The sequence below is a fragment of the Haliotis rubra genome, unplaced genomic scaffold (genome assembly GCF_003918875.1).
Source record: "Haliotis rubra isolate DU_JTF1 unplaced genomic scaffold, ASM391887v1 Scf442, whole genome shotgun sequence".
Classification (NCBI taxonomy): Eukaryota; Metazoa; Mollusca; class Gastropoda; order Lepetellida; family Haliotidae; genus Haliotis; species Haliotis rubra.
The window spans coordinates 894,551-917,293 of record NW_025767127.1 but is presented as its reverse complement, the minus strand read 5'-3'; the positions used below and the strand labels follow the sequence as shown (position 1 = coordinate 917,293).

General features: G+C 46.9%; 1 protein-coding gene across 1 annotated transcript in view; it reads right to left on the bottom strand.

Annotated features, from left to right (window-relative positions):
• Positions 1–22,743, bottom strand: part of LOC124289469 (transient receptor potential cation channel subfamily M member-like 2) — a 47,846-nt gene that overhangs the window by 10,028 nt on the left and 15,075 nt on the right. The window contains exons 12-18 of the mRNA XM_046726085.1: positions 19,909–20,073; positions 19,135–19,316; positions 12,124–12,376; positions 11,478–11,565; positions 10,921–11,000; positions 9,832–9,960; positions 8,772–8,915 (exon numbers count right to left, since the gene is read on the bottom strand). Coding sequence (XP_046582041.1) covers positions 8,772–8,915; positions 9,832–9,960; positions 10,921–11,000; positions 11,478–11,565; positions 12,124–12,376; positions 19,135–19,316; positions 19,909–20,073 — 1,041 coding nt within the window. The remainder of the gene's footprint in view (positions 1–8,771; positions 8,916–9,831; positions 9,961–10,920; positions 11,001–11,477; positions 11,566–12,123; positions 12,377–19,134; positions 19,317–19,908; positions 20,074–22,743) is intronic.

Here is a 22,743-nt window from a genome sequence, read left to right as displayed (position 1 = left end):
AGGCAATAAGTTTTCATTTTAAACATTGTGCAATGAGCCAAAAATGAAACCTTTTCTTCAACAAGGGTGAAAATACACCATACCAGAAATGAATGTAGAGCAACTTAACACAGTCTGGTGAAATGAAAGTCAGATATATAGCAGGTATATATGCCACACCCAATGTTTACCTGCTCTCGGCTGACAAAACAAACAAGACAAATTGTTATAGCAGTGTCCATATGAGTCTTAAACATTTAGACCACATATAATTCTATACTCAGCAGCAAACAAACGTCAGTACGAATTCAAAATTAGATAGGCACTGTAATCAAATCATTACAGAAATGGACATAATAAGCTGATCAAAAACATTTTTTGTGTACAATATCTTGACACATCACTGAATAACTCAACAGAATTTCAAGACATTATGTGAACGTTTGCAGTCCATTCAGACCCTTGACTTCAGTATCTAGTGTGACCACCACGAGCGGCAATAACTGCAGCACAGCGTCTATGCATGGAGTGCACCAATCCATTGATGAAGGCCATTGGCACCTGGAACCACACTCTGAGAAAGGCCTGGCGCAATAAATCGGCTGTGTTCGGCCTTGGAATGACATTATTAAGTCTCCCCTGAATTTCATCCCAAAGATGTTCAATTGAGTTTAAATCAGGACTAAGGGCTGGCCACTGCATAATGTTGACACCGTTCTGCTGTAGGAAGTCCCGTGTAGCTCTGGCAGTATGGGCCGGGCGTTATCATGCTGGAAAATGTTGTTCCGGTGATGTGCGAAATGTGGTATGACGTGGGGTCTGAGAGCTTGGTCGATGTAGCACACCGCTGTGATGCCGCCTCCTTTCCCTGGACCAAGGTTCTGGAACACCACAGGACCCACTCTCTGGTTCAGGCCTATTCCACCCCAAACCATGATGATTGCACCTCCCCATGAGTCTCTTTCCATAACACATTGGTCTGAGTAACGCTGGCCACATTGTTGCCATATTCTTGTTCTGCCGTCTGCAGTTGATACGCAGTACCGACTCTCATCTGCAAACAGAACAGTTCTTCATTGCCTGTATCGCCAGTTCTGGTGCAAACTGTAGGGCAAACTAGACGTTCACACCGGTGACGAGGGGTGAGGATAGGTCCACGGTAAGGTCTACGGCAATGGAGGTTCCCGCTGTTAAGACGTCGGCGTACTGTATCAGTACTGATTGGTCGGCCGTGTGTTCCCACTGTCTGGCGTGCTGTTTCGGATGCCTGCATGAAGGGATTCTGTACATGATGTTGCACAACATGGCGGTCTTGTCGTCTTGTGGTCACCCTTGGTCTGCCAGTACGGGGCGATCATTTGTGGTGTTGGTGGCCGGAAACGTTGCTGCAGCCTGTAGATGGTCCGAACGTTGACCTAGAAGTGATTGGCAACAACTTATGCAGTGAGGCCAGCTTCAAGTCTTCCTAGCACCTGGTTCCTCTGAGCTGTCATGAGTCGCGGCATCCTGCTGACGTTGTAATGTGAATGTTTCAACCAGGTTTGGGGGTGCATTTTATAGGGCTGGTCCTTCGAACAGCACATGCAGCATGAGTTGCATGAAAAACATGGAGAACACCGTACCATCTCCTGAGAGATCAGGTTGCGTTTTTGAGATCATTTCCTGGGTTCCATTCTGAGTTGGGGAAGGAATGTCTTTGCTCAGGTAAAGTTGGAGATGTTGTCAAAAAAATGAAATTTTTAGAGTAAAATTAATATTTTTATACTTATCCTGACTCATGTTTATTTGCTTGTCTTCTTCTTCTGGCGAACCTAGTGGAACACTTGTATCTCTCAATTGAAGCTCCCTTCAATAAAAAATCACTCATTAGTACTCACCCCGAGTTATCTCCCTTTCCGTAAGCGCGGGAAGGAGGGCGCCACCCAAGCCCATGTGCCTCACTCTCTCCTTTTTTGTTTTGAGCCCAACACTTTATTTTTCCCGAGAAATCCAAAGTGTTAAGTGGGGAGGACGGGAGGGCTTACCTCATGAGTCAGGATAAGTATAAAAATATTAATTTTACTCTAAAAATTTCATATTTTTTCTTATCCTGACTCATGTTATTTGCTTTGTAGAATCCTACTGGAATAGGAGGTGGGATTATATATACTTTGGATTTTACTAATTAGTGATTTGAACTGAGATGATTGTAATAACCCTAAAGGGAACTTCAAGAAGGCACTGAACTGAATTCCTGCTGTTAAATTAACAGCTGCCTTTAAAATAGAGTTATTACAATTTACTGAATATAATAAAAGTATATAGAACATTAATTAAGCTAAAGCCATTAATGTGGTAGTATAAACTGTTGATAGTTTATAATGAATACTTTATATAAGAACCAAAGTAGTAAGCTTACAATATGCATATATATAAGCTATAACATAACTGTGCCCTAAGGTATAATGATAACTTAAGCTGTATAATAGTAACCAACTACTGAGAGTTTGTTAACTAATACATGTTATAAGAAATGAACATATGATAGAGCTTAAGGAATAACTTAAGCTGAACATATATATAATAGTAAAACTCGTAAAGAGTTGTAAGTATATATATATTATGATATAGAATCATAGTACTGAGCTTAAGATAATATGTTAACTTAAGCAAATATATATATAGATAGCATAAAGCTATTAGTACTGTTATCAGATAAGTATAAAATCAGCAAGATAGACTTATCTTCTAACGTGGAACTGTCAACTGTTGAGCTGAGGACCATGGGACCCCGAAATGGAGGATACCTCAGACGTCCTTGGTGGTGATATCTCTCAGATAATGGTTTGCAAACACCATCTCGGGACCTCCAAAACATCCCTCCATAATGGTATTCACAGAACAATTTCCATGTAAAGCCAAAGTTGAGGCTAGTGCTCTAATTTCGTGGGGATTAGCAGCACTTGGAGGTTCAGTCCAGCTGCCTTGTAGGCTCTTGAGTATGACAGTTCTGATCCAAATAGAAATGGTAGTCTTGTGACACTTCTGTCTGTGAAAGCGGTAGATATAGGGATAAACAATCTTTTGAATTTCCCTCTACTTTGCTTGGATCTTTGGAGATATATTTTTCAGTGCAGTACAGGGCAAAGTGATAAGTCCATCGTATCCTCTTGACCCAAGTATGGATGAAGAGCTGGGACATGGAACAGCAACCTGTCTGGATTTGACCTGGTAGTTGATTTTTAAGCTATAAAATCCCATGCCAGAAGTCCCAGATGGCGATGTTATGAATATCATCAAATCGTGTTCTCTCATAGTCAAAGCGTGAATTTCCGACATTCTGGCGGCCAGTGGCTAGCTAGCAGGAATAAGGTTTGTGGGTCAATGATTCATATGGCCCTTGATAACAAGCAGTTAATGTAAGCCTCACTTGTGAGGTGTTGAAGTATCACATTTAGATCCCAGGCTGGCAGCTTGAAACTTCCGTTCTGATCTCTCCAATCCGGAAGGCATTAGCAAAGCCCGAGTAACTCGGTGTTTTGGTCAGTTTGGCGCCCGTTCTCATAGTAATGACTGAGCTTATGGCTGCAAGATAAGTGGACAGTGTAGATCCTTTGAGATTCTTAGTTTGGTGGAAACATAAGAAATCTGCCACTTGAGGATGTGTAGCAAATCTGGCTGAAAATCCATTCTTAGCCGCATAATTGACAAATCTGAGCCATTTATCATGTCATTATAAATTCACGAGTGGAGTTCACGTAGTGCAAAGCGTGACCGTAGCGCTCTGTTGGAATAACCTCTCTTATTCAAACCGCCTTGATACAATCCTGCGTGAAGTGAATGCTTCTGGTGTTTTGTGCACTTGTTTGGTGTGCGGATGTATCAGTAGATTGGAGAGCAGTGGGAGCTGAAGTACTGGTTATCGATTCTTAAGTATGAGGTCCTGGAAACCCGCGTTCTAAGCTGGCCAGTAAAGTGAGAGACCAAAATGAGATCGAGGCTCTTAGTTTGACTGATTTTTAGCAGACTTGTGGGATCAGCGCGAGGCGGGGGAAAGCGTCTGGCGTTTAGTCCCTCCACGATATGCTTGAAATCGTCCGTTGCCCATGCTAGTGGGTCTGGCACTGGCGATCACGAAGGTTGTCAGTTGATTGTTGAATCCCGGTGGCAAATAGATCTATCAGAGGAGATCCTATTTCCATGATTATCTGATTGAATATCTGTAGTGGAGCATCCATTCTATCGTACGATGGTTTGGTGTGGCGAGATAGAGTGTCTGCTAACATTTCTTTGCTCCTGGAATGTGGCAGGCTTTGTCGATATGTTTAGACTGTCGAGCTAGTCGAACAGTTTGAAACATCAGTGAGAGTAGATTCAGTGATCTTGTTGACCCTTGTTTGTTCACATAGAAGCGCCACTGTGGAGTTGTCTGTATGAATCATTAACTGAAGCGTTCTGTAATAGAGTTGCTCCAGTGATCTATAGCGTTTATGGCTGCTTGCATCTCTAGCAGATTTATGTGACATAAAAGCTCTCTTGAATGCTCCATAGGCCTGGCTGTATCCTGCGGAAAGGTGGGTTCCCCAACCTTTTAGTGGCGCATCCGTAAAGATGTGTTTCGATTCCGGCTCTAGTAAGGAGGCGCCCTGCGCCAGACATTCAATCTCTTGGTCCACCAGGTAGATGTGGTTTGGCGTAATCTGGTAGACTGAGCGGTAGAGAGTCCACTCGAGATGGGCATTGATGAGGGACTTGTAATGGTGCATGAAATTGGAGACCTGCCTCTGAGTGTCAAGTCTTGAGCCGATGTGAAAGTAGTCCCAGTAGACTCTGCCACTGTCGTGAGTGAGTAGCGAGTAGACTTGAGAGGATCAGTTATTTGTATCTTGATCCATCTGTCCTCCGGGACTATCATACGGTTCTGAGCTATAGGAATCATATACCTAGAGCTACTGCAGATCTTGCGTGGGCTCTAGGTCCGACTTGAGAGTAGATTTACTAACCAGCCCTAACTGCGTTAGTAGCTTGATTATAGAAATTCCAGCTGTAGTCTGAGGCGCTGTGGATGTGGATCCCACCTGTATGCCGTCGTCGTCTAGGTAAAATGCACTCCATGAGCCTTGGCCGATGTAGATATAAGGACCATAAACACTGGTTATTCTTGTGAATATCCATGGGGCGAAGTGATTCGAAGGGAAGTACTTTCCATTGGTGAGTGTATGCCCGTCTAGCATGAATCTCAGATATTTCCTTGAACTGGGATGAATGGAATGTGAATTATCGTCCTGCAGATCTATACTTACCATGTAATCTAGTGGATTAATTAGATGGCAGGAAGTTGAATGCAAATGTATCATCTGCGAAGCGGCTGGTGGTTTGCATAGAAATTCTCTGTTGAATGTGCTCATGTTGTAAAATGGAGCGATGCTTCTCTTTGGATTCTTTTTACGGCACTAGGAAGACTGGGAATGTAGAAACCTGGTATGATGTTTTGCTGATGCGAGGGCTTCTAAGGCCTGTTTGTTTAGTAGAGACTGTACTGTTTCTCTTAACATGGTAGTAATGCCAGATGAGCGTTGACTGTTATGAGCGGTGGCTTGGCCTTGAGAGTTGTAGGCGATATCCGTGTCGAAGGATGTTGGATACATCACGGGGTCTTGAAGTATTTCCCAGTTTTCCCAGTGAAGTTGTAGTCGTCCACCCACTTGAGATGGTTGTACTGGGGCTGACTGGGGGTGGAAGACTCCAGTGGATTCGAACCTGACTTTCATCGTTTAAATCCACGGGCACCTCTGGATGATCTGCCTCTAGCTGATCCTCCTCTGAACTTGTTGTAGAGGCGGCGAAAAGAATCCTTAGGATTATTAGCGGGCGCTAATTTCTTATCCGTGCTCTCTAGCAGCCCTGAGAATTTAGCCTTACCGAGTACCTCTGTGCTGAATGTTTGAAGGCGTTGGCTAGCGTATCCATAGATCTAATCATGAGTACTTCTCTAGAATCTTTAGATACTTCCTTGGAGACCTTGTTAATGTTGCCACCAACAGTAAAGGTGAAGACCATGGAGCTGTGTACAGGGGCTCTGTGAATTGATTATTCAAGAGCATGAGGCTAGTAATCCTTGCCGGCGTGCCATGGTAGTAGTTTCAGTAAGAGCTGAAAGATGGTCTGTAAGGAATTGTTGATCTTTCTTCTGCATAAGTAGAGCTGAATAGATCATCCTGTCCTCCCTCATCCGTTAGAGTTCTTGAACTTGGTGATGAGAGTTTCGCTTAATAGTCCTAGATCTATTAAGTCCGAAGAACATTCTTCTGGCAATGGTATCTAACTGGAGCCATCTTGCGATCGTCAATCCTATAACTTCTGGACTTGGAATCACTGATAATCTTGAAGTTTTCATCAATCTCCCGAGTCTTGAAAAAGGCTCCATATTATGTCATAAAAATGCTTGGCATTGAAGATGGGTAAGTGAGGAAGATGGGATTTAGTAGATTTGGAGAAAGTTGTATCAGTTTAGCAGGAGAACGGCTGCGATAGGATCCACAGGAGGTATGGTGATATGATCTACGTCATCATCTTTCATCAGGTAAGTTTGGGCTGTATCCTGCGTTCTTGGAGGGAGAGGCCAGTTGTAATTCATTTACCATCAATACCTTATCTCAGCCTCTGAGAAAATGATACCATCGTCTTCCTCTGATCGTATGGTCAAGTATGTCGGAGACCTCGATCTGTAAGAAGATCTATGTGAGGACTGAGGAGAACGGACTGGCGAGTAGCTAGTGTATGCAGATCTTGGAAGACATCCTTCGCTGGAGACTGTGGGCTCTGCGAGCGGTGATGGCCGCCCGGCGCTCTAGGCTTCTCGAACGCGTTGAGGGCTGCTGCGCGAGCGTCTTGTAAGCGTTGTAGAACCACTTAGCCTTGTCTTGCGCGAATGTCTGGAGTCAGTGCAAGGCTCCGACATATGAGTGCTTGCTTTGCGAGCGCCCCGTACACATGACAAGGTGCGTGCTAGGCGAAGCACTCCTTCTCCCCTTGAAGCCTCTTGCAAAAGGGTCAGACTCTAGCTCCTTCCCGGGCGCTGCCTGGGATACCTTATGCAAAGAGCTCACTCCGGGCAGGGAGGTCGCGAGGCTGCCGTCTATGGGCTCAGGGGGCCCTACTGGCTTGAAGTCAAAGAAGGCGGAGCTCTGGGGCCCTGTATGACTTAGTATGGGGTGGGCTTTGGGGCCGTGGCGGTCTTCCATCATTCTCTCATAATGTGGTTGATCAAGTCATCTGGGGCGTTCTGCGTTGATGAGGGATGTCTCTCTGCAGAGGTGGCCAGGACCCTCAGATAAATGTATTGGTGATAGCGTCTGCATCTCGGTTGTGTGTTCCGTCCTGCGCTGAGGTGACAGTCGCAGAAGCGGGCCGTTTCTTGTGACGCCGAACTTCTGGAATGATAATAGGCATATCATCATCATATAATGCTAATTCTGTAACTGGTAAGATATCAGAGGCAAATTTATTACATTTAGTTGACTTCCCTTTATATGATGGTGTAGATCTTAGAGTGCATGAAGTCTGAGATGATATGGCTGGTTTCCTCGTCTTGGACTGAGACGATGGCAGCTCTTGAGATGCAGGTCGCTTCTTGGACATAGCGGACTCGCGTCCGCACGCTTATCCTCCTCGAGGGAAACTCAGGGCATGCCACCAGTCGGGTGACGAGTCCTCAGTCAACAGTTGACATAAAAACATTAATTTCGCGATCTTTTAGCCATGTTTGAAATCTGTTTACGAGATTTATCTGCCTTCCGTCTGTAAACGGAACATAAATATTGTCAAAGGCAGAGAGATAGGTAAATTGCTACACAATTTACAAACGAGAATCAAAGGAACATGGAGTAATGCAACTAGGGCATTTTAAATGAGGATCGGTATCAGAGTAACGTGGTTTATAATCTGTGCAAATTTTCATTAATGTAGCCTACTGAACAATCAATGCAAAGCGTGAATAAACAGCAGAAACACAATTAATAATCAATGCAAATTGAATAAATATACTAGCACTACCTCTATACTAACATTATAAGAGGAACTAAACTAGATTTAAATAAAGGATATATGTGTTGGGAGACACAGGTGCTCTCACGCCCAGCTCACTGGGCTTAAGAAGGAGAGTGAGGCACATGGGCTTGGGTGGCCCCTCCTTCCCGCCTTACGGAAAGGGAGATAACTCAGGGTGAGTACTAATGAGTGATTTTTATTGAAGGGAGCTTCAATTAGGAGATACAAGTGTTCCACTAGGGTTCGCGCCAGAAGAAGAAGACAAGCAAATAAACATGAGTCAGGATAAGAAAAAATATATACAATCAAAACATTAAATGAGTTTACAGTTATCCGTTTCTGCAAAGGAAAATTCCAAACTGACGTTTCTTTTGCTGCTTAGCATATATCCAACTTGTCTCTGTGTAAATGTACATCTGACTAGCCACTATAGGAACATGACAACTCTTTATCCGACTAGTCCGAGTAACTTGGGACCAGATCGCTGGACACTAGTGGTAACCTGGACCTAGATTTTTGAAGCTCTCCTAGTGTTAAGATGGTTGTAAGTGCCATACATTAACATTAACTTACGACTACCTTAGCTCTAAAAGAACTTCGAAAATCTAGGCCTGGAATACCTATGGAGTACAAAGACATTGTGAACATCATGCTCGTTTGTGAATCTATGTAATGAACTGATTCTTATAGCCAAATCAAGTGTAACTGACTCACATTGAATGTCTACAATCAAATCCTGACATGAAGTTTCAAAGAGAACTGACCACTTTCTTGACGAGAGTAGCTCTGACAAGTTCTGCCCAGATGATGACGGTCCAGACGAAGACAACGCTGTTGAGGTAGACGTTCCCACAGGAGGGCCACAACACAGCCACACTGAACAGCACCAGGAAGAACACATAGAACAGCTGGAACAGAACACTGACACTGTGAGTGGGTGGCTGGATGGGTGCCTGAGTAGGTCACTGCATAGGTGGGTGGATGGATGGAAGTGTGAGAGTATGGGTGGATATGGGTGGGCGGGTGTGTCTACCATGGATGGATGGAAGTGTGTAGGTCAGTATGGGTGGATATGTGGGGGGCTGGCGGGGGTGTGTCTACCATGGATGGATGGAAGTGTGAGAGTATGGGTGGATATGTGGGCGGGTGTGTCTACCATGGATGGATGGAAGTGTGAGAGTATGGGTGGATATGTGGGCGGTGTGTCTCACCATGGATGGATGGAAGTGTGAGAGTATGGGTGGATATGTGGGCGGGTGTGACTACAATGGATGGATGAGTGAGCGGCAGAATTAGGGCGTGGATGTGGTGGAGAGATGATGGATATGTGGGTGGGTGTGTAACTAGGACGGATGGATGAGTGAGCAACAGGATGGGTGGGCGGATGAACGAGAGAGTGGGTGGCTGGCTGGTGGAGTTGATGGGGGGGTAGATGATTCGTTGGATGGATGGATGGATGGGTGGATGATAGACAGAGTGGGTGGCTGGCTGGTGGAGTTGATGAGGGGGTAGATGATTTGTTGGATGGATGGATGGATGGGCGGATGAACGAGTGCATGGATGAAAGGGAGGTGTATGGGTGGGTGTATAGAAAACTGAACTAAACTGAATCCCCTCAGGTGGTCCTAGATGTAACTTACTACTCAGGTGAAGCACATATGTAGGAATACTGATCAACGGTTTCCCCATTGGGTAAATGCAAAAAGCTGATTCAAAGGACAGATGAACAATCTGAGCTCAACTCAACTCACATCAGAAGAACCTTAAAAGCTAATGAAGGCAACTCTGCAACTATCAGTGGATGTCGACTTTGGTGGTACTAACCTGGTTGATCCAGAACTTAGTGATGGGAGCACTCCACAGATAGAAGATCTGTTTCCATAGTGGCAGCTTTATCCCCATGTTCCCCCGAGCGATCAGGCTGTGTAGCTTCTGTCTCACAACAGACTTTTTCTGAAAACAACATGCAACCATCATCACAATGTATTCTGTTTGCACACTGCATTTATCATGCTTCTTAGAGGACTCCTGTGACCCTGACCTTGACTCTTGTGACCTAGACTCCTATGACCCTGACCTTGACTCCTGTACCTAGACTCCTGTGACCCTGACCTTGACTCCTGTGACCTAGACTCCTATGACCCTGACCCCTGTGACCTTGACCTTGACTCCTGTACCTAGACACCTGTGACCCTGACCTTGACTCCTGTGACCCTGACCTTGACTCTTGTGACCTAGACTCCTATGACCCTGACCTTGACTCCTGTGACCTAGACTCCTGTGACCCTGACCTTGACTCTTGTGACCTAGACTCCTGTGACCCTGACCTTGACTCCTGTGACCTAGACTCCTGTGACCCTGACCTTGACTCCTGTGACCTAGACTCCTATGACCCTGACCCCTGTGACGCTGACCTTGACTCCTGTACCTAGACACCTGTGACCCTGACCTTGACTCCTGTGACCCCTGACCTTTGACTCTTGTGACCCAGGACTCCTATGACCCTGACTCCTGTGACCTAGACTCCTGTGACCCCTGACCTTGACTCCTGTGACCTAGACTCCTATGACCCTGACCCCTGTGATGCTGGACCTTGACTCCTGTACCTAGACTCCTGTGACCCTGACCTTGACTCCTGTACCTAGACTCCTGTGACCCTGACCTTGACTCCTGTACCTAGACTCCTATACCCACTACAACTGTTGCTCCTGACTTCAACACTTCATACATCCTAATCTTGTATCCTGAATGGCGTCACAAACGTTATGTATCCAAGAATGATCCCTCAAGTGGTACTGTTCAATGAGGCCTTGGGTCAGTACACTTGCTATAAAGGCTGTGGAATTGTGATGCACTGTCTCAGAGTCATCTCAGCCGTATTTGTAACTGTCACTGACATGTTTCTCAACCCACCCTCTTGGTCTCCAAGTCCATGGACGTCGGCCGCAACAGCATAGTGTCCTCAGCAATCTCCACCTCCTCTTCATCGTCATCTGCAGCAACACATTCGACCAATTAAAATGTTTGTGACAATATACCAGAATCAATCAGAATGCATCTGACATCATCACACTGAAATGATCAAATCATCTCGCCAAACACGAAATATGTGTGGCATGATCATCACATTTAACAAACCAGAACAACATCAAACCAAATTAATCAAAATATTTGTTACATTATCACACTGAACCAATCAAAACAATCGTTTCACCAATCCCACATTCAACCAATCACACCTTTTGTAACAACAGCATCTGATGGAACAAATAAGAATTCTGTCACATATCTACCCAATCATCAAACATTTTTAAACGAATTAAATAGATATCTTTGGATAATGTATGGAAACATTAAAAAATAGCCTTACACTGCTTATGTAAGAACTGCATCAGACAGCCAATCACATGAAACTTGTTATATCAAACATTTTATCAACTATCATATGGGAAATAATCAAAGGATTGTACCTGTTTCAAACTTCTGTTTTCCTTTCTCGTCCGGTTCGAAGTAGACCCACACATACATGGGGAGGACGAGGAACACGCACAGGTAGATCTGGAACAACACCATCTCCATATATGGAAACAAGCTGACACTGGGTTAAAAATCAGGTTTCTAGAATCTCCACCTCAAGCTGTCTCTCACAAGAGTTGCCAGACATGGATTGTATACTACTTGACCTTAAGATGATTATAACACAGATATAGGCCACTAAACACCTATCATTGCTTCGCTACCTGTGGTTTCAGGGTGAAGAAGATAAACTAAAATACATCTTCCTAATGATACAGGTATTTCATATTTAACCTAACAGGTACACTGTACTTTGCTTATCCCCTGCCTGGAAGTAGCTCCAGAAAGTGGCTGGAATACTGTCCAAGAGAATCCTTCTGGGCCTTCAGAGTGAACACTGTTACACCAGTTATATGTACAAGTTGTGAAAAGCGTTGAAGGTTTAAAGTGAAAACTTATAGATGTTTAACCAATGTTTGTTATATTGTTGAAAACAAAGGGTTAAAGGGCAGGGAACTGCCAATTAAATGTCTCCAGAATCATTTCCCTCCTAAGTATCATGAATGTTACCAGGCAGTTAGCTGCCGTCTGCCACGTTACCTTGAGCCAGTCTGGTAGTGTGGGCTGTCCCCAGTCCAACTCTCGGATGTGCAGGTTCCCATACCAGCGGCGTGAAAGCCACTTCTGGCAACAAGGATGGGCGATGAACCACTTGTTTTTACCCATCCTGGCAATCTCCACCACCGTCTTGTCGTTGAAGTCCTGTAGCGTCTTGTTGAGTGCCTGGAAGGCCTGGTTAGTGGAGTCCTTGTAGCAGAGGTCCAGCAGGCTGACGGCCATTTTGCCAAACTCACTGCAACACATCCAAAAAATGCTCATAGCCCAAACATGACAGGTGCAGCCCTATTTGTAGAGTGTATCCCAAATTTATTGAAGGTTCAATCAGTGGATAGAATGTAGGCATGCAAAATTTATACAAACCTGTAGAGGTTATGAATTCTTTGAAGAAAGTCCTCCTTGGGGTACATATAAGCATTAAAATGTCCATCTTAAATCCTACGACAGTTGTAACTATATTTTTCAATAAAATATTTACAAAACAAAAAACTCGTTTTGTCTTGTGAGACCACCTCTACAGGGCCCCACCGGACCCCCTACAGCCAAGAGCAGGTAACTCTCACCGTCTACCTGGTACCTCACTTTTCATGCTGAACGTATCAGACAGAATGAGGGGAGGCGGGTGGCCAGATTACCCAAAAGAGGACTTTCTTCAAAGAATTTATAACCTTTACAGGTTTGTAAAATTCTTTTCAGAAGAAGTCCTCCTTGGGGTACATATAAAGCAGAAGACAGACTACCAAAGATATTTGAGATGGGAGTGGCATTCTGTCTGGCAACAACTAAACCCGTGGTGGAGTGAAATCTACAACTGATACAGAAATAGAAAAAACACACTAACCGAAAGCCACCTGACCGCTGATGTCAATCAGGCGGGGGCATGGCTAGGGCGGGAAATAGAGAACCCAAGCTTAAACGTCAATTGGCTCAAATCAATTATGACATAAAACCCCCACCCCAAACCATTACAATGGAAAGGAATGTATGGGGACATGCACAGACAACTCCCAACCTTAATAGCCCGAACCAGAGAAGCGTGGCGATAGGTATAAGGGTAGGGAAAGCGTAAAAAACGCCTAATAACCCAGGAGTCGAGCTAATAAGTACTGCAAACTAATGCTCGAATGCACCTCCTGTTTGGAAGAGGGCTTGCCGGGACCTCGATAAAACCCAGAGAACTTATTAGCCTCGCTAAAAACTTTCTGAGGATATCGAACGAGTACAAACACCATGCATTGTACGAGTAGTGAAAAGCAGGATAAGACACCCCCACCAAACGCTCTCGGCGTGAGGAGGGTAAGTGTAACCACCATCACCCAAAGTGCTGATTAACACAAACTCCCAAATACTGAAGTCTCGTGAAGAGGGAAAAAACTGTTAGCATACAAAAATCCCCTGAATAGCGAAAAGTGTAGCCGAACATGTGTTGGCTCACTATTACACTAACCTGGTCACGTGACATGAGGCTCGAAGAGAGGCATACCAAACAGTGACCCGTAGGGGGTTCGAACCCAATTCCGTCGCAAGATGGGTTAATAGCATATGACTGGTTATAGCTTTCAAAACCGTCCCGCCCTCTCTTGCCTTTAAGTGAAGAGGACGTAAGGGACGTATGTACACCCAAACCCGACTCAACCCGAAAGGGTGGTAAGGCTTATACGATGTAGTGATATGAACCATATCAACATTGAACACAGAACTGATACCAAAGACCAGTTACTAACTTGATCAGGGTGGCAGGACACTCTCCACTGGAGAGAACCGAAAGACCGAACCGAGCACGATCCTCAGAATGCGTGTCAAGTCGGTAATGGCGAATAAAGGCTTTCTGCCGGCTCCAAAGAGTGACAGAACCAATCTCTTCATTGAGCAGTGCCACTGTGTATTGCCAACAAAGCGGCATCTGCCCTACCCAGTCTGCCTTCAACCCCCCAGGGGAAGGTAAACCTTAGCATTGTAACCGAACAATTATGGAAACAAGCCAACGAGATTAAGTCCGCTTGCAAGCAGACTCCCCAGTCTTCCAGCCACCAAACAGAACACATGGGTACCCGTACGGATCCCTTTCGTTCATTCGTTATAGTCACTCCAACGGGTGAGCAATCGAAAGATCGGTCCCTGGTGTGGAAGGTTGGGTAAGGGATGGAAGTTCGATATGAGCAGTTACGTGGAAAGCAATATCGAGAGTGGTAGGTATCCGGGAGGCAAATACTGACATGATCAGTATAAAATACTGTCAGTGTCGGGTTAGTGGGTATCGCATGGATGTACCCGACCCTTCTACCAGAGCTCACCACCACAAGTTAAGCCGTCTTCCACGTCAACAAGTGAAGTGAAGAGACGATATACTTGAAAAGTCAGGGCCAGACAGCCAGTTGAGAATAATTGACCATTTGTAGGTGGGCTGGGTTGCCGCCCGAGGCCGGTCGAACCCTGTTCATGCAAGCTACGACGCGATGTGCGAGAGGATGCTGCCTAGGCAGAGCACCATCGAACGAGGTGTGAAACGTGGAAATAGCCATGGAGTACCCGGGAATGGTGGAGGTCATAAGGCTCTCAACCAAAACGAGGTTATAGTAACTCCAATATCCGAACTAAATCCGCAGAATAGGGATTATGAAATCCCCCTATCTGCACACCAGCTCCCCACCTATCAACACACTGAACGGGTGTCGAATCCCGCCTCGAAGCCAGAATTGTGTCTGCAACGGCTGCAGGAATTCCGCGAGTCTGGGGGTTAGACCCGACAGAGGCCAAGCCACCCAGAGAATCCGAGGATTCGGGTGTGGTGCCCCGTTCAGAGTGAGAATGTCTGGCGAAAAAGTAATTCGAATCCCGGCGTGCGGGATCGAACACCAACCTGACTACTGTCAATTCCAGCACATTAATGTGCAGGTTGTGACTTCGTCGTCAAGAGACCGCGAGGTCAAGCCCAGAACATCGCCCCAACCCGGAGGGATGTATCTGGCTGGACTGAGAGAGCGACGGTGTTCCAGGGGAGCCCCTCGAGAGACGCTTCTGACATCTGTCCATCTGACTGCATGAAAATGACAATTCGCCCATTTTCGAAAAGAGTGACCAACACTGATCGTGAGGTTCCCAGACTCAACTGTTATTCTAAAACCCGATGAGCCAGTCACCTAGGTATCGGGTGACAACACCGCACTAGCTGCGATCTGGCTATCTGGGCTGTAATAAACCTCAATTTGGTGAACACCCTTGGCGCCGTAATGTAGCCTAAGGGGAGCACATGAAACTGGTAGCACGTCCTGTTGAAGAAGAACCGGCGAAGGTAAATCTTGAAATCAGGGTGCATTGGAACAATGAGGTATCGCGACCTCGAGTTCGATTGACGTGCGCCAATCCCCCGTCTTGAGCGCGGTGTCTCCATCTTGAAGGACAGTACCTCTATTAACTTGTTCAGCTCTCAGATGAGAATGGGTCTGAACATTCCGTTCTCAATGGCAACAAGGAAATAAATGGAGTCAAACCCCACATTTTCCTGACCATTGGACACCACCTTGATGGTTGCCTTGCCCAGCAGAGACTGGATCTTGGCACGGAGTATTTTCGCCGTCTCCCAGGAAGCCGACACTGGCGTGTGTCACACTTCTACCAGGGTTTGTGGCAGAATGCAGTAAACCCCTGCAGTCGGCAGCATAACGTTTGCCGGTGCCTGGGCACCTGAGGGAATAACAAGAAGTTTGACAGACTTCTGTATTCCTCCAGAAAACAGACCGCCGGCTGGCACATAGGCCCATAACCGCACTCATCATTTGGTTGAAAGCACTGGCGGCTTTTCCCCTTTCCACCAGCCCCTCAGCAGAGCTGAGAGATGCACCGAATGGAGCATACAGCATTGAGCTGTTAAGGGGAAAGAACGGCAGACTGACGATAGAGTATGAGGCCTTGTCCCGATGCCTTGCTGGAAGCAGGCTTCCCTCCAGGAGGCCAACTCCAACCGTTCGGGTATTCGACGTGGACAACACCTGATGCAACACAGCCCGATTCTATCTCACACTTGCCTCAGGGATCGAACCTAATCATTGTAAGGTTCAAAGTATCCAATAGCTTCTTGGTCAAGGCATCGAGCAGACATCAGGCGAGACCTGAACTACTGGGGCGGGTAATCATAAGCTCTATCAGTGCGAAGCCTGAGTCGGTGCTACTCACGGCGTTCAGAGCATCCGCGAAGCTTGGCGGTTCTAGATCGAACCCTATCCCGACATGTAGGAGTATCCTGATAAATCAGGGTTACCCCAGTACTGTCTCCAAAAGCTGATCATATAGTCAAACATAGCCTATAGCGCCTATATAAATACCTACATATATATATAAATATATATATAAATGCTCGGGTCAGCAGTTCGAGTTCGACCCCCTGATCCCAAAACACCTGGGAGTAGCCTGATAATGCAGTGTTCCCCTGGTGTACACGGGTAGACCTCGGGTCGCGCCGAGGTGATCGGTAGCTCCGTCACACTCAACAGCCTCTTGGCCTCGCATTGATAGACATCAGGCCGAGACCTGAGCTTACAGCGCCGGGGATCTGCTCCGTGCATCGGGCCAAAGCCCAGGTCGGTGCTAGTCTGACCCCTGGTCCCAGACACGTGGGAGTAGCCTGGCAATGCAGGGTTCCCCTGGTGTACACGGGTAGACCTCGAGCGCCGAGGAGAGCGGCAGCCCCGTAGCTCCGCTCACACTCAACAGCCTCATGGTCTGGGCATCGATAGACCTCTCAGGCCGAGACCTGAGCTACCAGCCCAGGATCTGCTCGCGGTGCCGGCCCGGTCGATGCTCCCAGGTTCAGAGAGAGTCTGAACCCCTGGTCCCGACACCTGGGTGTAGTCTGGCAGTGCAGGGTTCCCTGGTGTACACGGGTAGACCTTTGGAGTGTCGAGGTGATCGGCAGCTCGGTAGCTCCGTCACCTCAACAGCCTCCTGGCCTGGGCGTGGATAGACATCAGGCCGAAACCTGAGCTACCGGGTGCCAGGGATTTGGCTGTACCGGGCCGAAGCCCGGTCGGTGCTATACCCCAGGTTCAGAGCTTCGCTCTGGGGACACTCAAGTCCGATCGTCCCTGGGAGGTCAGACCCTTCCGAGCCGAAACTCTGGTCCGACCTCCTCCAAATGATGCGCCGGTGTAATCTCTACCTGCAGACCGGGTACCAGTCTCTCGGAGTCTGGAAACCACGGCTGAGAGCGTGCACTGACGATCTCCGCTGCTGCTATAAGTAAGAAATCAACCAGTAGTGTAGCAACATTGTTTGTGGGGAGGAGTAGGCGGGGAACGATAAAGGCATTTCCTTAGAAACCTTTCAGCAAAATTATCTATCCCCGCCTGAAGCAGATTAGTGAAAACATAAAATCTGCGTGCCTGAAAGAATGTGTGTGAGGCGCAGAAACCCAGGCAAAACCTCGCCACTATGAGCCACGCTGTGTGTAAACGTATGAAATGTATATGTGTAACATAACACAACATAACGTAACAGGAATATTGACGCGAAGGGCTTTATTATGAACATCCTTGAGCGTCGTGGAGCCGCCCCTCGCTAAACACCGAGGCACACCTTATGACCATCCTGTGGCGGTAGTGTGCGGCACAACGCATTGCAGGGCTTAACTGCAACAACAGAACCTGCTAGTGTTACTAGCAGGAACTGTGAAGCAGCAAACCGCTAGTGTTACTAGCAGGAACTGTGAAGCAGCAAACATATAAACACAAGTAAATAGCAATAAATAAAATGGACAGGCGATATTTAAATGCTACAAGCTACAGCCATTTAAATACTATAAACATACAATGCAAAGCAGAAAAAGGCTAGCCGCACCTTGGTACACACTAGTGAGTAAAGTTGGTGATACGAAACGAACACTCTATCAAAATTACTCAACAACAACTTACTACAAATTTGATGAAAAGAGAGAGAGAATTTAGGCAAGCCTACCATATAATATGCAAACATAATATATGAACTCCTACTACAAGCTACAAAGAACATGTAGCAAGGAAACACCGATCAGCGGTCTGCCATTTTGCCTGCCACAAGGCTGGAAAAGAGAGAACCCACGGCAAAGTTACAACAAAAGATGAATCAGAATATCAACATATGAAGTCCATCTAACACCCGCAAGCGAAAGAAAGGAACCATACATACAGATTGAGACTCTTTACACTCATCGTGATCGGTAGGAGAGCAAACTCGAAAGCGAACACCAAGCATGTCAATTCAACAGAACGACAGTATGAAAAGTGAGGTCACGAGGTAGACAGCGGCAGAGTTACCTGCCCTTGGCTGTAGGGGGTCCGGTGGGGCCCTGTAGAGGTGGTCTCACAAGACAAAACGAGTTTTTTGTTTTGTAAATATTTTATTGAAAAATATAGTTACAACTGTCGTAGGATTTAAGATGGACATTTTAATGCTTATATGTACCCCAAGGAGGACTTCTTCTGAAAAAGAATAAAGTTTGGTGGTTCTGTCACCCTGCTGCCTAGATGATCTGGTGGATAGGACGTCTGTGCAAAGAGCGAAGCTCAGTGGTTCCTTCACCTGGTTAGAAGACTCTGTCCTTGTATGTGTGCCATTAGGAACCATGACACACAGAGGACATCTCCACAAGGGCTGGTTAACTTAATACTCCGAAGTCTCGGTAACCATGGAGACACATTTTTACAAGTTCCTGCAGCTTAGTTGACACTTGGTCTTCTATATTCAAGATCTTTCTAGGGGCTTACCTTTGTACTTTCTCAAGTTTGAACTTGAAGAAAATAATTCAGTTACCCCCATAATTGTTATGGCTGCTTCCAAACAACAAGGACCTTAAAAAGTGACAAAAACAATATTCTGTCTCAAACAAACAAACCCCACCCAGAATGACTTTTAAGGCCAATGAACAAACATACCCTACCACCCACCCCAGAATATTTAATGACTGTTCTGACCATTCAACACCAGGTGTCCAGGTATGGAGGAGGAGGTAGGTGTACTTACATTGCCGTTTTTCTGACGCTGTAGCGGATGTCTGGCTCCTTGCACCATCGCTTGGCCAGGTTGTGCATCAGCATGCTGATGATGAGCGCCATCGCCATGGGGTCCTCCGTCTTGCGCCAGAACACCTTGGCCAGCTTCGGCCTGTTGGTCAACGCCGCCCAGAAGACCAGTGTGTTGACAGCCTGCAAGGCCACATGATGATTGCTGTACAGTTTTCTTAGTTAAAGTTTTTTCTTATCTCCCCTTTTCCACATATATAAAAGTGATTTCTTGTTAAACAAGGGACCAGTGAACAACGTATTTATCTTACCGAACACCTTAATGTTAATTTTGAATTGTTTGAAGCACGGGTACAAATCTTTTTGTAGCCATCGCTAGATTTTGCTGACAAGATAAACAGATTTAGAGTTATCTCCCTTCCATCGATTTGCATTCGCAAAACATCGGTAATTTCCGTACATCATACGTGATTCAATGTTATTCGAGATAAAGAATTACTACCACGAAGTACCAAATGAGTTGCCATTGACAGCGGGGTACATTGAAATGTACCTCGCTTGTAAGCAGGGTACATTGAAAATAATAGAAGAGCACTCAGCCAATCAGAAAGCGACATTTATGTGTGAGGTAAGATAAATGTTTATATTCCATCTTGGTGACACTTTACCCGTCTCTCTTGTAAAACGAAATGTGGACAAACAAATATGATCATAATTCATGTCAAGTCCATGCATGAAACCCCATCTCAATGTTTCCAAGTCGGTGCCACCTTACCCGTCTCTCAGCCACATCCTTGTCTGTGATGTATGACCCGAGGGCGTTCATGGACAGGGTGTAGGGGTTGACCAGCTTGGTCAGCCGGGTGCAGCGGTATATCAGCCGGTTCAGGTCACAGCTCTCGGTCTCAACAAACTCACGATCCAGGGGAGCGTACGGGTCCTGCAATTGGAGGTCATCACTGATACTCAATACTGGATGTTATGAACTTGAAATGTCTTTAACCTCGTCATTTGTGGTATTGGTCATGACTGATCAATCAGCTGATCATTAAACAGTGATTACAAGTATTGGTGATGACTGATCAATCAGCTGATCATTAAACAGTGATTACAAGTATTGGTCATGACTGATCAATCAGCTGATCATTAAACAGTGATTACAAGTATTGGTGATGTATGATCAATCAGCTGATCATTAAACAGTGATTACAAGTATTGGTGATGACTGATCAATCAGCTGATCATTAAACAGTGATTACAAGCATTGGTGACGACTACAGTGATCAATCAGTGGTGACGACTGATCAATCAGCTGATCATTAGTGATAACAAGCATGCATCAAACAGATACTGAGGTGAACAAATGGACTGCTGTAGACTGTCAGTATCACTCTAGACATGGATCATGTCAATAGTTTGAGGAGGATATTTGTTGTGTAGGGCAGTTACCAGGTTAATCCAGTGGTTGATATTATGACCAACAACCAACGCTGCCAGATCAACACAGCCTCACAGTCTGACCACAGTCTGTGTAGACACCTGTACGGGAAACAAAGGTGACCTGGACCCACTCTAACCCCAAATCCCCAGGTAATCCTGACATGGTCACTGCTACAACAGTATGACTATTCAAGTGCATTCATCACTGCCCCTCACCCCTGTTTGGAATGTTTTGTGAACTCATCAAAGAAATAATCTATAAACTGAAAACATCATCTGTAGACAGGTCTTAACAAATGCCATAACGAGCAAAAACAAGACATTTGAGATGTTAACAGAAGACAGAGCAGATGCGTAATGACAGAATCTACTCAGATATTGTTGACAATTGTAGGTCTGGTCCATGTTCCTTGGAATCAGAAAATGCACAATTCAGACTTCCCCATATACCCTCCAGACAGACCCCCAGACCCCAAATGTGAACACACACCACAGAGAAGCCCTGAATGTCACCCACCACAGACTTCCCCATGTCACACCCTCCAGACAGACCCCCAGACAGACCCCAATGTCACCTACCACAGACTTCCCAGCACACCCCCACGACTCCCAGACAGACCCCAATGTCACCTACCACCAGACTTCCCCAGCACACCCTCCAGACAGACCCCCAGACCCCCAATTTCACCTACCACAGACTTCCCCAGCACACCCTCCAGACCCCCAGACCCCAAATGTAACCCACCACAGACTTCCCAGCACACCCTGTCACCCACCACAGACTTCCCCAGCACACCCTCCAGACAGACCCTCCAGACAGACCCCAATGTCACCCACCACAGACTTCCCCAGCACACCTCCCCAGGTCCAGAGACCCCCAATGTCACCCACCACAGACTTCCCCAGCACACCCTCCAGACAGACCCCCAGACAGACCCCTGAATGTCACCCACCACAGACTTCCCCAGCACACCCTCCAGACAGACCCTCCAGACAGACCCCAATGTCACCTACCACAGACTTCCCCAGCACACCCTCCAGACAGACCCCCAGACCCCCAATGTCACCCACCACAGACTTCCCCAGCACACCCTCCAGACAGACCCCCAGACCCCCAATGTCACCCACCACAGACTTCCCCAGCACACCCTCCAGACAGACCCCCAGACCCCCAATGTCACCCACCACAGACTTCCCCAGCACACCCTCCAGACAGACCCCAGACCCCAGACCCCACCACAGACTTCAGCCCAGACAGACCCCCACCCACCTTCCCACAGACACCCTACAAGACTTCCCCAGCACACCCTCCAGACAGACCCCCAGACCCCCAGATTTCACCCCCCCACCACAGACTTCCCCAGCACCCCTCCAGACAGACCCCAATGTCCAGACAGACTTCCCCAGACAGACCCCAGACAGAACCCTTGTCACCAGCACAGACTTTACCAGCACACCCCAGACAGACCCTCCAGACCCCCAATGTCACCCACCAGACTTCCCCAGCACACCCTCCAGACAGACCTCTCCAGACAGACCCCGATGTCACCTACCACAGACTTCCCCAATGCACACACACCCTCCAGACAGACCCCCAGATGTCACCTACCACAGACTTCCCCAGCACACCCTCCAGACAGACCCTCAGATGTCACCCACCACAGACTTCCCCCAGCACACCCAGACCCAGACAGACCCGATGTCACCCACCACAGACTTCCCCAGCACACCCTCCAGACAGACCCCAATGTCACCCACCACAGACTTCCCCAGCACCAGACAGACCCAATGTCACCCACCACAGACTTCCCCAGCACACCCTCCAGACCCTCCAGACCCCAATGTCACCCACCACAGACTTCCCCAGCACACCCTCCAGACAGACCCCAACCCTCCCTACCCCAATGTCACCCACCACAGACTTCCCAGCACACCCTCCAGACAGACCCCAATGTCACCTACCACAGACTTCCCCAGCACACCCTCCAGACAGACCCCAATGTCACCCACCACAGACTTCCCCAGCACACCGCTCCAGACAGACCCCAATGTCACCCACCACAGACTTCCCCAGCACACCCTCCAGACAGACAGACCCCCCAATGTCACCTACCACAGACTTCCCCAGCACACCCTCCAGACACACCCCAATCCCGAGTCACCCCCACAG